General features: G+C 44.5%; 1 protein-coding gene across 1 annotated transcript in view; it reads left to right on the top strand.

The window, feature by feature from the left end:
• The first annotated feature begins 8302 nt into the window (after positions 1–8302).
• cux1b (cut-like homeobox 1b) overlaps positions 8303–12335 on the top strand; it is a 26225-nt gene continuing 22192 nt past the window's right edge. Inside the window, exon 1 of the mRNA XM_080855687.1 lies at positions 8303–8373. Coding sequence (XP_080711813.1) covers positions 8311–8373 — 63 coding nt within the window. The 5' untranslated portion in view covers positions 8303–8310. The remainder of the gene's footprint in view (positions 8374–12335) is intronic.

The following is a 12335-nucleotide window of genomic DNA, read 5'->3' as shown; positions in this document are numbered from 1 at the left end:
AAACCTGAGTGAACAGTAGGGTTAACCTCTTCCCCAGGGCAAATGCTGCACACCTGAAATCCGGCACGGTGCAGAATACTTTAATCCCTGCATCCACCTGCCCCTAACCCAAACCACCTGCCCCTTACCACAACCGTCCACCTGCCCCTAACCCAAACCACCTGCCCCTTACCCCTAACCATCCACCTGCCCCTAACCCCTAACCTTCCACCTGCCCCTAACCTTCCACCTGCCCCTAACCCTAACCTTCCACCTGCCCCTAACCTTCCACCTGCCCCTAACCCCTAACCTTCCACCTGCCCCTAACCTTCCACCTGCCCCTAACCCTAACCTTCCACCTGCCCCTGCCCCTAACCTTCCACCTGCCCCTAACCCTAACCTTCCACCTGCCCCTGCCCCTAACCTTCCACCTGCCCCTAACCCTAACCTTCCACCTGCCCCTGCCCCTAACCTTCCACCTGCCCCTAACCCTAACCTTCCACCTGCTCCTAACCTTCCACCTGCCCCTAACCCTAACCTTCCACCTTCCACCTGCCCCTAACCATCCACCTGCCCCTAACCCCAACCACCTGCCCCTGCCCCTAACCATCCACCTGCTCCTAACCCCAACCACCTGCCCCTGCCCCTGCCCCTAACCATCCACCTGCCCCTACTCCTGCTCCCTGCTCATCTGCACCATCCCCCTGTACCTCTCCCTCCATCCTCTCCCTCCTCCAATAAGATCCTCTCCCTCCTCCAATAAGATCCTCTCCCCTGGATGGGTAAAATGCAGGGATCAAATTCAGTGTGTGTGTCTTTGCCAGAACAGTCACTCTCTTTCACTAACCCTATCCATGTTTTTTTGTTTTTGTTTTGTATAACCTCTTGTTAGTTGGCTTTTCTTATTTTATTTTATCTATATTTTATACTTATTTATTTTTTTATCTTTCACTTTTGTTTGTGTGGTTTTAACAATGAACCTCTTAGCACTTAACCTCTTAGCACTTAACTTTTTTTTACCAGTCCTTTTATCCTATTATTTTACAAGAGTGTGTAAATTATGTAATTGCCCTCCCCCCCCTGTTTTAATGTTTTTAAAGCCCTAATGTGCATCCATTTTCTAGGGCTAGGTAAACCCTAACCCTTTTTTACAAAGAAAACCTTTTTTTTTTTTTATCTAATAAATAGAAAACAGAGAATTCTCTCTATCCCAAAAAAACTGAAAACATATCACTTTTGTCTAACCCACTCTTCCCTACAACTATCAAGCTCTTCTTTTCATGCCCTAACATGGCCAGTGGCTCATGCCTGAACCTAACCAGCACTCTAGGTGGTAGGATGACCCCTGACCTTACCCCCTTTCTTACCGTAACTTGTCTCCCCAACATTTGTTCTATCCCTAACCAACACCTGATGCAGACATTAGGATGACCCCTGACCTAACCTCCATCCTTAACATAACCTGACCCTCACCCCAAAACAGAAATCTTACCCTACACAGGAAGATAACCCCTACACCATACACAACCTTTCCTCTTTTTCTCTCTCTTTCTCTCTCTCTCTCTCTCCTGGATTCTCCTAGGAGTTTTTTTTGTTTAATTTATATATTTTATTTATACTTTTTTTATTTATACCATACTTGGCCCCGTCACTGGGTTTCACCCTAGATGGTTCTTCCCCTCACCTCAAGTCCTTACCCTGTGCTTACCGGCAGCTCGGAGACGAGGCATTTTATGTCCCTCTTACTGAGCCTATGCTCACGGAGACTCAGGCGCTGGTGAGAGACCCTAACCCTTAACCCAAGCCCAGCCATACCATCACACCCTATATCAGACCTCATTCCTAACCCTAACCTTACCCCCCCTACAGACACGTACATCCTACCCCTCGTCACCACTTTCTCACAAGACACACAACAACTACACCACAAACTGAAACACAACTTCACTACATATTTCAGGCCCCATCACTTCATCACCAACATCCACAGCCACCTTTCAGCCCCCAACAGCCCCCTTAATTTAGACACCCCCAACCTAGTTTACGCCATCACCTGCACCATCTGCCACATCATTTACATTGGGGAAACAAAGCATACACTTACTTTTTAGCACTTTTTACCAGTCCTTTTATACTATTATTTTACAAGAGTGTGTGTATAATATGTATTTGTTTCTTTTCCCCCCCACCCCAGCCCAGCCCTCTACCCCCTCCCACTTTCCCACGTACAGACACTTACACTGCACACATCCTCCTCCTCATTGACCTCCAGTCCAGCGCACAAAGACGCAAAACACATGCACCCATTACCCACACCCTATACTTACACCTAACATATACTACTAAACATAACTCTCAGTATACCCAAACATTCAACCCCCAGTACACTGCCTACCCCATCGAGGCATTTAACCCCAGATTTTATCTTCAATTACCTTTTCCATTTCTTTCTCTTTTATTGTTTGGGAGAAAAAGGTATCTGAACATATAGACAGACTGCAGAGATAAAGTTATTCCCATCATCTCTACTCAGTGATGTCTCTTCTGTGGAAATTGAGCATGGTAAAACAATTTACAAGATTAGCCTGTGCCCGTGGTTTGAATGGTTTCCATGCAGCTTGTGAGGGCTGTATGGTTGCCATTTACCTCTTACACAAGCTTTTTTTAAAAACCTTTTTTATCCTTCCATGGAGTAAGTTTTACAACCTTTTTTTTAAGGATTTACCCGTTTGGATATAAGCTCTTTTTGTCATTTTTTCAAACTTTCTCTGGAAACCACATGGTTGCACAGCCAAGAGGCCTCCCTCCCTATCCTCCTCTCCGAGGTGAAACGGAACGTTTTAAAGGACAAAAGATGTCATCAATAAGGTACTGGTAACTCGTTGGCATTCTTTGAACTCTTTCTAATGTGACTCTTGGAGAGAATAAGGATTTAAGGCTTTTTTCCTCCTATGAGCTACTTCACCAGGCTAACTAGCCAACAAACATTTGGTAGCCTGCCCCTCAAGCACATGGCTGGCTACTCTCTTTGAAAAACTAGACACTAACGTTTGTGTAGTTCCTCTATATGCTGTGGTGTGTGTATTTGCACGAAACACATTTTAACATGTCTGTTTCCAATTCAAATGTTTTTTTTAATTGCGTATGTAATGGTTTTTGTTAAACAGCCCTGCTTTGCAAATGAGGGTGTACCTTGGATAGGTAGCCTACACTCTTGGTATCATTATTTATTTTTCTTTTCTTTCTGAATTTTCTTTCCCTTTTTTTGGAAAAAGGGTAGTGTTTTGTAGTGTTTTTTTGGTTTAACTTTATTTGTTTGAATTACTCTTTCTCTGGTGACTAATTTCTTTTCCCCCCCTCATACGTAGTACATTCACAGTTTAGCCTGCTCTTTGTAACGTTTTCTCCAACCACTCTTGTGATTTTGCTTGAGCTTTAGCTAATCATTCTGTGCTATAGCCCACACTGTTTTGTCCAATTAGGCTCTTTCTGTATGCATATAACCTCAGATTCCTTCCTCCCAATGACTGGTTCACTCTCCTTTTGATTTATTTGAATCTTTATTCATTTACTTGAAAGGGACTTCTGAAAGTGACCACCAGAACTTAAGGTTGTCACCATCGACTCTGGGTCATTCATTGTCTGTGGACATTAAGCATGCTTAAACAAAAGTATAAGATTAGCCTGTGCCCGTGCGTGAAGTGGTCCCCATGTAGCCTGTGAGGGCTATTTGGGTACTATTTTATTCCCCTAACTCAAACCTAACCATCCACCTGCCCCTAACCCTAACCATCTACCTCTACCTGCCCCTAACCATCCACCTGCCCCTGTTCCTAACCCCATCCACCTGCCCCTAACCCTATCCACCTGCCCCTAACCCTAACCCTTACCATCCACCTGCCCCTAACCCCAACCATCCTCCTGCCCCTAACCCTTACCATCCACCTGCCCCTGCCCCTAACCCCAACCATCCTCCTGCCCCTGCCCCTGACCATCCTCCTGCCCCTGCACCTTACCATCCACCTGCCCCTGACCATCCTCCTGCCCCTGCACCTTACCATCCACCTGCCCCTGCCCCTCACCATCCACCTGCCCCTGCCCCTAACCCTATCCACCTGCCCCTAACCCTAACCCTTACCATCCACCTGCCCCTGCCCCTAACCCCATCCACCTGCCCCTAACCCTAACCCTTACCATCCACCTGCCCCTGCCCCTAACCCCAACCATCCTCCTGCCCCTGCCCCTGACCATCCACCTGCCCCTGCACCTTACCATCCACCTGCCCCTTACCCCATTTTTAGTAGCGTCCTTGTCTTTTAATTTATTTAATTGTTTTATTAGCAGTTCTACTGCCTTATCTAAGCCCCCCCCCCCCCCCCCCCCCCCCCCCGATTAAATTTGATAAATTAAAGAAGGCAATAGTTAGGTGGCTGCACCTTTTTATTTTTCCCTGCAAATATTTGTCGGTGACGGCAGCGGTTCCTGCCTCCCTTTCAGCATCAGCCTCGGAGTTTACCGAGTATGGGACGGAAAGGACCCCACAGGGTGTACCCTCCCATGCCTCCGAGGTAGGCTCCCTTTATTCAGCCCACAGCTCTGCCAGCGCCTCTGAGGACTGCTCGATGGAGGCCACCATTCGTGTTGCCCTGGCCCGCCTACAGCTGGACGTTCCAGGAGCTCAGCCGGCTCCGGCCAGTGCCTTCTTTAGGCGGGGCCCAGCCCCCGCCAAACTGCTCGTACCCCCATCAGAGGAGTATCTGGGGGAGTTAAAGTCGTGCTGGAGAGATTCCAGAGCCCTCACTCGTCTGTCAAGCGATGGTCGGGCCCTGGCTGCTATGTGATGTGCAGTAATGAGCCTTTATACAGCCTGATGCTGGAGCAGCAAGCCGACCATGAGCCTGCTTTAAGTTACTGTGATTTGTAAATAGTATATACGTAGTTGTAGTTTGTATTTTGCATGCACCTTGTTTTATTTAATAATTATTTTGCACCTTGTTTTTTATATCACTTATTTGCACCTTGTGGTTCTATTACTTACTCCGTATGTTTCTTTGTTCAGTTTATTATTGTTTGTATATACATTTGTTCATTTTATTATTGTTTGTATAAACATTTGTTCAGTTTATTATTGTTTGTATATACATTTGTTCATTTTATTATTGTTTGTATAAACATTTGTTCAGTTTATTATTGTTTGTATATACATTTGTTTTAAGTGAAACATTAAATTCAACAGTTTGTTTTCATTTACAGAAAGTCAGCATCAATTCATTCATCACACCTAGTCTGCAGCTTAAACAACAGGGCTGACCATATGCCAAGACACTATGCTGCTTCGTTGCACTTTGTAAATAGTACTCTAGTATTATAACTTACAAGGGAATGGTTTGACCGAGGCACTGTTCAAGAAAAAGCTTTAATGATTATGTTAGTTCATATTAACTCTACAGACACTTTATGCCAATCATTTTCTAATTTCCCATACCTTCATAGTATTTCTAAAATTGATTGTTCCAATCCTTGATTGTGATTGGCTAAATGCCGTTGTAAAATCCAGCATAACCTTTCAAGTTGTCCTCTTAACATTCTATGATGCCATTCGCTGCGCAGTAATATGGAATGTTAAGGCAAGGCAATTTTGTTCATATAGCGCATTTCATACACATGTGGAGCAACATCATCTGGGACACTGAAGCGTCAAAATCAGGATACCCCTGGTACTGCACCAGCAGAGAGGAGCCCGTTTGAAAACTATTGCAACGATTTATTTAGGAACTATACTTTGTAGTGGCGGAAGAGTCACGGTTTATCATTAAACTATTGTTTCTTTAATTGAATTGTTTTTATTTAATGAAACCATATCAAATATTTGTACTGACCAGTTTTAGAAAAGCAATATGCCCCGCAATAAACTCCGCTTCGCGTCGTGCCTAACAACTCCCCTTACCTGTTCTAAAATCAGCGCAAAGCACGGGCTCTTGGGGCTTATTGCTTAATTCAGAGATTAACTCTTAGCAGGATAGGATGCTTCTGCATTCTTCTAAGTTCTATGGTCTATGGTTCTATGGTCTGCTGCATCCTTCTCCTTTCCTCTCCTCTCCTCTCCCAGATCCTGCTGCCGCCTCTCTGCCTCCATCTGGTGGCCATAAGTTTTAGTTTTAGTCCAATTTTTAAGTTCACTTCTGCTCCCCTATCTGTTACTTCAGACCAGACGTGTACCAGACATAATTGTTTTCACCCCTCTTTCTCTCGCCCCCCCCCCCCCTCCCCCCAGTCCTTTATTATTCTGTGCCCCCCCCCCCCCCTCTGTCTAGGTCTAGAGGTGCACTTAGATTTTAGTTTAAATTCATTACACTTTTACCAAATATGTTCATTTGTAACTATAGTAACCTGTTGTGTTGTGGGAGGTTAAAAAAAAAAGAAATCCGCTACATCCAGTGCCTCTCTGCCTCCATCTGGTGGGGAAAATAGGGAATTGTCTTCGAATATCTTTTCTCTCACATCCCCAACCTACACCAACATTGGCACTGACTGCCTACACTAACCATCCATGCACTTTCACCGAGACGATGTCCACCTGGAAGAGATTTCTCAGCCAAACCCAGACCCGCCACCCCCCCACATATATTAATAAGAAATTCAATAAATTGAAGCAGTGAAAAGAAATTGTGTGTATTTCTCTCTTTTCATGAGTCCACCATAATAATTTTCTACAATAATGATATGCTATGGTGTACTAATACCACTCATATAATCTGTGTAGATATGAACTTGATTATACACTAATAAAAACACTTCTACTAATAGATCCCCCTAAATCCTACACACTGTGCCTTTAAATCCTACACACTGTGCCTTTAAATCCTACACACTGTACCTTTAAATCCTACACACTGTACCTTTAAATCCTACACACTGCCTTTAAATCCTACACACTGTGCCTTTAAATCCTAGACACTGTGCCTTTAAATCCAGTCTTGAAATGTTGATCTTTAATGTGAAGAAGATTCTTTTCCATGCTGCACCAATCCTTGCCCAGTTTTGTATTTATATAAAATGACAAACTAAAACTGAAATACAAAACAGAAATGAGTCCATGAGAGTGTGTGTGTGTGTGTGTGGTTGTGGGAGATGACCCCTAACCATAGACCTGTCCAGTGGACTTTGGGTCAGAGGGTGTGTGAAAGTGTGTGGATCAGAGAATGTGTGTGTGTGTGCGTGTGTGTGTGTGTCGCAGTGACACTTTAAGATGAATCTAAGGAGATGAAAAGTGATGAATAGAAGGAGACTGTTTAACTGCCACTTCTGCAGCTTCCTGCTCTAGAGATGGTTTGAGTGCTTCTGCTGAAATGGCCTCCTGAAGAGGGCAGGGACAAATCTGACTGATCACACACACACACAGTCTCTCACACACACGCGCACGCACACACACACAAGTCTGACTGATCACACACACACACACTCTCACACACACACACGCACGCACACACACACACACACACACACACACACTCTCACACACACACACACGCACGCACACACACACACACAAGTCTGACTGATCACACACACACCTGACTGCAGCCTATGCACACCCACTGACCAAAGGCACACACACACACACACACACACCTTACTGCTGCCTCTGCACACCCACTGATCACACACACACCTGACCTACTTGCTACTCCCGTCCACACACACACACTCCCCCAGGTGCCACCATGGAACACTGGAGACCCAGAGAAACTCGCTGTCAAAGACAAGAATGTCAGAAAGTTCAATCGGAAATAGAGCTGAAAAACGGCTGAGAAAACCTTGGGCACAATTTCCAGAGTCTTGTACAGTGCCCTGTGCCTTAGTGCTGGGATAACATGAAAGTGGCACTGCACAAATCCACTTTGGGCTTTGGTTTCAATGTTTGGTTTCAAGAAGAACTAGAATATGCATGCCCTGAAGGAAATACCAGTGCAAAAAATGCTAAATTTTAAGAAAAGAAAAAAAGCCCCATTTTCATATTTTTCACATGCCGTGTTCCACCTCTAAATCTAAATGAATTTTCCCAAAACTTTGCAAAAGTCATTTTTATGTGTGTCCGAACAAAATGCAACCCCAGACGGTTTGATATGTTGAGATTACATGTTTGCATTGCAATTTGATTCACACTCAACGCGGAGGTTCCTGTTCAATGGCTCCATTCCGCTGGGGTTCAATAAGCGGACGGGTTGTTCGATGGATCCGCTCCGTGTTTTGTGTCCCTCCTCTCCGCTACCATGAGCTCCAGCCCCTTTCTCCCCGTCAGCCTCTCACTTCGGCTCAATATGTCTCAAGATGGCGGCCAATGCGGGATCGATGTTTCAGTATTGGAAGCGCTTTGATTTACAACAACTGCAGGTTAGCGTTTTATCTCACGAACTGCTTTGCTTACTTGAAGTCTCTTGCGAAGTACTTGTCACTGGAGCACTTTATTTTGTGTTTATGTCGCTCTTCGGTGGTGTTGGAGACCTCTTTTGGAGAGCTGTTCTCGCATTGATTAAACGGGCATTCTCGCTGATCGGAAATTGATCCTCTTTGTTCAATTTCCATCGATTGGAGTATGGCGGCCGTGGGGAATTGGGCGATTTGAGTGTTTGGGGAAATCAAGGAGACCGGGGCGCGTAGCGGATGTGTCGACCCGATACACAGACAACTTTACAAGCTATCCTGGGTGTTTATAATTGTGTTATGGGAAGTCTGAGAAAATGAAGTGTGTTTGTTCCTCTACGTTGGTGGCGCTGTAGTGACAGCTCGCCTTTGGCACAGGCATAGAAGAGTTTATGTTAGCTAGCTAGCTAGCCGTAGATTCAAAACATCGACACATCAAAAAGCACATTTAGTCGCTCGTATCACCAGAATACGAAACTGCAACACTGTCACACATATTTCTTACCTAACGTTAGCAAGTTTATTGTAAGATCTCTAAGACTAATTGTTTTAATGTATGCTGTTGATGGTGTTAAGGCATTTTTACACTTCTACGATTCTCTCCGATTTGGTCGTAGAGGGACACTTTGGCACGCCTTGGCACGCCTTGGTAACACCTTCACCCAGGTGTTGCCGCCCATCCGACCCGTCGGAGAGCCGTCGGAGAGCTGGTCGGAGACAAACGCTTTTTTCTAACTTTTCTTAAAGAGACGGAGAGAGTCGGAGACCCCCTTGGCTGTGATTGGCCAGTTTCGACATCATTTCCAAACAACATCATTTCCGGAATCACACATGTCAGGACCTCACATTTCCTGTTTTCTGTCAAAATGTTTTAGTACGACTTTGGTAAACTACAAAGCTGCACAGCATGCAGCATTAGGCTACCGTATTTTATATAAACCCTCGAAAAGTACATTTCTCCCGACCACTGTTGGTCTCTTGGCTGGTGGCTCGGTGTTGAAAGTGCCTTCTCCAACCAGCTTCAACTGACATCTAACGTAATTTGCTACGGAGTAATGCTGGCAGCATAATTACTTTGCATCTATTAAATAGGAAATGTATTTCATGTATGTGTAGAACCTATTTAGAATGACTGACTTTACATAAAACGGCAGTGAAAGACATTTGAGTCAAACATTACTTTTGCCTCAATGAGGGTGGCGTGTGAGAGCATAATCGGCACGACAACGTTGTACTTATTAGCAGCGAGGCTAGCTACATTAGCAGGACACTTTTGAGAGTTATTGTGAATACGCTAACGCTTGATTTAGCGGAAAATCTAGTAAACGTACGTACCACCTGTCTCCTGTTCTGTTGTTGTTGTAGTTGTCGCTCAAATCGCTACAAGCACGTCCTCTGCTTATAACTCAAACTAGTCCAACTCCACCATCAACCATTGTCTGTTAGTTGCCATCATTCGCTGTTGTGAGGATTCCCGGAAGGAGGAATTTATACAATAAACGACTACCACACAAGATCGTCTTCTTGAAAATTGGGCATTAAAGGTGTCCAGGCAGAGGATAATAAGTGAGTGTGCTCCTGTATGTGTTTTTCATCATATTCATGGTTGAAAAGGCAGTCTCACAACTGTATGTTGAGAAATCAGAATCGGCATGTATGTGTATGCATTCTCTTGTTGTGTTTCTGATATAACTATAACACTGCATGTGGATTGGTATGAAGACTGCAGTGGGTTTAATTTTCTGCCCCTTACTTCATAGTTCTACGAGTATTTATGTTCGAAGTGTGCATGCTTTGTTTTATAGTGACGTTTCACGCTAACACTTTTGACAAGGGCAACCGTCTCGTTGCAGATTAAACACATCGGTTTTGTCCTGCCCACAAGCAGCACAAATGCATAGCCTACTTGTCAGTCCACTCTGTCTTAAATTCGAGAGTTTTGGAATCAACTTTTCGTGTGTGAGAGCCTGGCAGAGGATCATTAGTAAGTGTGCTAATGTATGTGTTTTTCAACATATTCATGGTTGAAATCGCAGTCCCACAACTGTATGTTGAGGTATGCATGTTCTTGCTGTGTGTCTGATATAACTATAACACTGCATGATGTATGATGTATGATGAATACCGTGGGTTTATTTTTCTGGCCCTGTCCTCAGAGTTTGGGGGGTAATTTTGTTCGAAGTGTGCATGCTTTGTTTCATAGTGACACATTCACGTTGTATTTGACAAGGGCAACCGTCTCGTGGCCAATGAGTGCATTGTCATAGCGTTGGTTACCCAGCGATCATTGCAGTATGAATGTGACAAAAATACCAAAGAAAATAAGAACGTATTCATTTTATTGGATCGTTTTATAACAGTTTCTGTATTGTATGTAAGATAAGCATATCGTTTTGTTATAAATCGCAATGTTTTTCACAAAAAAATGACCACCACGATGGAGATACATTTGCCTACTCAAGTGAATATAGCCTATAGCATTAGACATATTACTATTGCTTGTGCTACATATCTCCAAGGCCCATGTGACTGCACCTTCCCGACAGGTCTTGAAGCAGCATCCGTGTCATGTCAGTGACAGTTGTGAGGAAAAACAGTCAATGACTTCCAATAAAGAGGTTATGTGGTAGCTACGGGCTCGACAAACAGTAGTTACCCCACCCAGCGGTCTGGCGTTGAATAGGTTGAATAGGCTTTAGGACGCATAGCCGTCGGAGTAGTATGTAAGCCCGACCAGTACGTTCAATTTTTTCTGAATCAACCGCCTGCCCCCGCCCGCCCATTTTTTTTTCGAGGACGGAGAGGGATGCAGAAGTATAAATTAGGCTTTATTGATAGCTAACTGTCCGAGTTTAGCTAGCGTCAAGTCTACTTGAACTCGAGCCTGCCCGCACTGATGCTTTTCCTGGTTGGCGAGCTAGTTATTCTGAATCATTCTGTCAATATTTCTGGAGTTATTTTTAATGTTCTCAAGAATACCAAGTGGTAGACAACTATTCATTTCGAAACTAAGGGGCTTCAGTTTAACCCACTGTTCAGTCGTTAAGAGTGTCCCATAACGTTTAAGATTTGTCGTCTAGACTGAAAAGCCAACGTTGTAACTCTGTTTAGTTCAGAGTCGGCGGGCTGGATCGGCCACGTCGATACTTTGCAGTTGTTCCCCCGGCGTCACCCGCGTCACCGGCCTCAGGCTAAAATTCAGAAGCTCAGACAGACTGTCGCGCTTTTGCAGTTTCACTAAACGAATTAAAAACAACAAGGAAATGTACACCACAATGAAACGTTTGTAAGCAGTGAGCTCCCTCGCCCCCAGAATTAAAGAAATATTGAGACCTTGTTTTGTCGTTTTTTTGTGTGCAGGTAGTTGGAAGCTTAACCTGAAGGTTTGTGTCATGAAAGCCTTCTTGGCTGATGTTATGTATGTTCTGTACTGGACGGACAAAGTTAGCATCAGAGGTATAAGGAGTCAAAGCGTTAAACGTTATACAATGGGTTAAAGTCATGCCTTAACTGGCCGCATGGCATAACGTTAAGATCATATATAAGATCTTGTTTAAAGTGTAATTGACCGATCGTCTGCGAGGCAATTTGACAATCCTAACATTTAAATCCGTGCGAATCCTACCCTTGAAGAATACCACTAATATGGCAGCAGCATAGCAGCCTCTGTCATCATCGGTTCTCTGACATCAGTTTGCTCGGCATGTCTGTAAACACATAGCCTATGCCCTCTGTCCTATGTCCTATGTCCTTTGCTGCACCACATCACTCAGAATTCTGCCCAGGGCCTCCCTGCCATGGAGAGCGCCGGGGGCACAGGGGCCGTGAGGGTGAGGGTGTAGTCCATCTTTATGCGTGTGTGTGTGTGTGTGTGTGTGTGTGTGTGTGCACAGGGTACTTGAGGGTGAGGGTTGAGTCATGTTAATGCACAC

Source organism: Sprattus sprattus (assembly GCF_963457725.1).
Source record: "Sprattus sprattus genome assembly, chromosome: 17".
NCBI classification, from domain to species: Eukaryota; Metazoa; Chordata; class Actinopteri; order Clupeiformes; family Clupeidae; genus Sprattus; species Sprattus sprattus.
The sequence above is the reverse complement of the archived record's forward strand: the minus strand, read 5'-3'. Positions and strand labels throughout refer to the sequence as shown.